Source organism: Chenopodium quinoa, unplaced genomic scaffold (genome assembly GCF_001683475.1).
Source record: "Chenopodium quinoa cultivar QQ74 unplaced genomic scaffold, ASM168347v1, whole genome shotgun sequence".
NCBI lineage: Eukaryota > Viridiplantae > Streptophyta > Magnoliopsida > Caryophyllales > Amaranthaceae > Chenopodium > Chenopodium quinoa.
The window spans coordinates 1,251,892-1,254,729 of NW_018742390.1; the positions used below are offsets into that span (position 1 = coordinate 1,251,892).

The window sequence follows — 2,838 nt, forward strand, 5'->3', positions numbered from 1 at the left end:
GCTTACTTGTAGTTTTAGTGTTCTACTCATCAAAACCAACAAAACAATCCCCTTTTCACTCTTGCATTAGTGATATTTGATGTTGAATTAGCGTGCTTCCCTAGTGGTTCGACCCTTTACTTGCCACTAACTAGTTTAGTGTAGGTTTAGGTATTATAAATAATTAATTTGGTTAGGGTGTTAGCATAACGACCTATCTTATCCATATCAAGAGACAGGCTGAATGAGATAGCTCTGAGTAATAGAGCTAAGTTGTTTACCTCTCCTCATAGTAACAAGATCAACAGCAGGAAGCCAAGGAGCCTTGGTCCCTAAAAGAGACTTATAGAAAGAAATAATCTCATTAGAAATAGAATCCGGATCCTTAAGCGAAACCTGGTTAGAGTCAATTCTGTTCCTTGCTTGTCTATTCTTCATCACTAAGAAAAAATAATGGGAATTGCCATCTCCAAGCTTAATCCAGTTAATCCTAGACTTTTGTTTGAAGATGCTTTCTTGAATATCATTCCAGTGTTTGACAACCTTAATAGCATCATATTCTTTTGCATATAAATCCAAATCATCAGGATTCTGAGCCATTAAGTTCTGAATTCCAGCAAGCTCAACATTAGCTTGATCAATCTTCTCAGCAATATTGCCAAACTGCTTGCTATTAAGAGACTTGATACTAGACTTCAAAGAATTAAGCTTCTTCCACACAGAACTACCAGAACACCAAGCCTGAGAAACAGTATCAAGGAAATCAGGATGATCAGCAACACAGTTTAGAAATCTGAATGGTCTACCTTTCCCAGTAGGAGCAGGACAAATATCCAAAAGAACTGGACTGTGATCAGATAAAGAAGGGGGAAGATAGACAGTTTCAACATGACCATGAGAGTCCAACCAAGCTTGGTTACCAAAGACTCTATCAATCCTAGAAAGAGTTCTAGGACCAGTGTGAGCCTTATTTGACCAAGAGTAGAAGGCTCCTTTTCTCTTGACCTCAGTGAGGTCCAAATCATCAACCAAACTCTGGAAATCTCTAGTCTCATAATCAGTAACATCAGTACCATGAAGCCTGTCTGAAGTATTAAGAACAGAGTTAAAGTCACCAGCACAGAGCCAAGGAAAATGCTGAATAGAGATGTTCCTAATCCCTTCCCACATAGGAAGCCTATCATGAATAGAATGAAACCCATAGATAATAGTGAGTTGAATTTGAGTAGAAAGATCCTTAGAAAGGACACTAAAATGAATAAACTGCTCATGAATCTTTAAGACATTGACAGTTACTCTATCTGCATTCCAACCAAGCCAAATCCTCCCTTTAGGAGAATGATCATAATTGCACACCCAAATCCAAGAAGAGCCAAACTTCTTTTGGTAATTGAAAACATTTTTTTATTTAACTTTTGTTTCAAGTAGGCCAATAACATCAACTGAATGAGAATGAAGCAACCTCTTTACAGAGGCAACTTTGCCAGGGTTATTCAGGCCCCTGACATTCCATATAGAGTAAATCATGACACCAAAGGGGGATTAACCTCACCCCCGCTTGGTTTTATAGTGAAACCACCTGCACCATCCATTTTATTTGCAAATAAAGCAACAAAAGCATTAGAGGTAGAAGCAGGCTGATTAACCCTAGTTTGCTGACTTTTTGTCTTCCTTCCAACTATCCTCCACCCCTCATCTGAGTTTTGAAAAGTATGAACTTGTGGAGTGATAACAGATTGCCCATGAACAGAAGCATCAACATCAACAACAGGAGCAGGAGCTTGACTAGGCTTAGGGACCCAGGCTTGTTTCTGCTTCAGTGCTGCAGGAGTTGGCTGTTTATGAACCTGCTTAGGCTTAGCAGGAGCAGGTTTAGTAGAGCAATCATGGCCAACCTTGTTGCACTTAGAGCGTAAAGGTGGAGCCCACTCATACACTACCTTAAGCTCCAGCAATTCCTTTGAAGGACTCTCAACTAGGACAGAGTTAGGCATAGGCTTTGTAACATCAATTTTAACTAGAACCCTGGAAAAAGAAAACTCTAAGCTGTCTAGTAGTGCACTCATCAGTACAAATTGACACTCCAAGCAAACTGCTAATACGGATAAGAGTATCAGATCCCCAACAATTAAGTGGGAGATTAGGAAACTTGACCCAGAGAGGGACAGTTCTCAGAATTTCAGCATTAAAATCAAATTTAGGACACCATGGCTTAACTATTGCTGGTTTTCCAAGAAACATATGAGGACCAGAACAAAGTATAGTATCTTTATCATCACTAGAACACAGATTAATGATAAAGTACCCATCGTCATGCCAATAAACATCTGGTGTCTGCATAGCACTCCATTGTTGGACAATAAATCGATGAACAACAGCAATAGTAGGATAATAACCAACCACATAGAAAACTAAAGCATTAGACCACTTTTTGTTACCTGCATCAAGCTTTGATTCCTGCAGTTGAGCAACTTGCTTCCCATCTTGAACTTTTGGAGCAACATAGGACAGGGGAGCTCCTTTAGCAGTCAGTTTACCAGAGAAGGGAACAGCTCGATCCTCACCATTTGTATATGCATTCTTCTCTAGGGGAGGTATAGAATGATGATCAGGAACTGTTGGCTCAGATCAATGCCCAGATCCTCCAGCAACCAATGGAACAGTAAACCTAGAAACCCTAGGTACTGTTCTATTGGAAATCATCGAATCTGGTCTAGAAGTTGCTTCAGCAAATAGAGCAATAGTCTCAGCATCACTTTTGGGAATAGCACCACATGCTGGATGCACCAATTCCGGCGCCGGAGTAACTAGCTCATCCACCTCCTAAATCGGACTAGGAACAAATGAAGTGCCTGAATT

At 40.1% G+C, this 2,838-nt stretch overlaps 1 protein-coding gene across 1 annotated transcript; it reads right to left on the minus strand.

Annotated features, from left to right (window-relative positions):
- Positions 1-207: 207 nt before the first annotated feature.
- Positions 208-1,973, minus strand: LOC110699669. The gene is made up of 2 exons (XM_021877196.1): positions 1,559-1,973; positions 208-1,280 (listed from the first exon to the last, which is right to left on the minus strand). The coding sequence occupies exons 1-2, from the start codon at positions 1,971-1,973 to the stop codon at positions 208-210; spliced, it is 1,488 nt and encodes a 495-aa protein (XP_021732888.1).
- Positions 1,974-2,838: the final 865 nt, after the last annotated feature.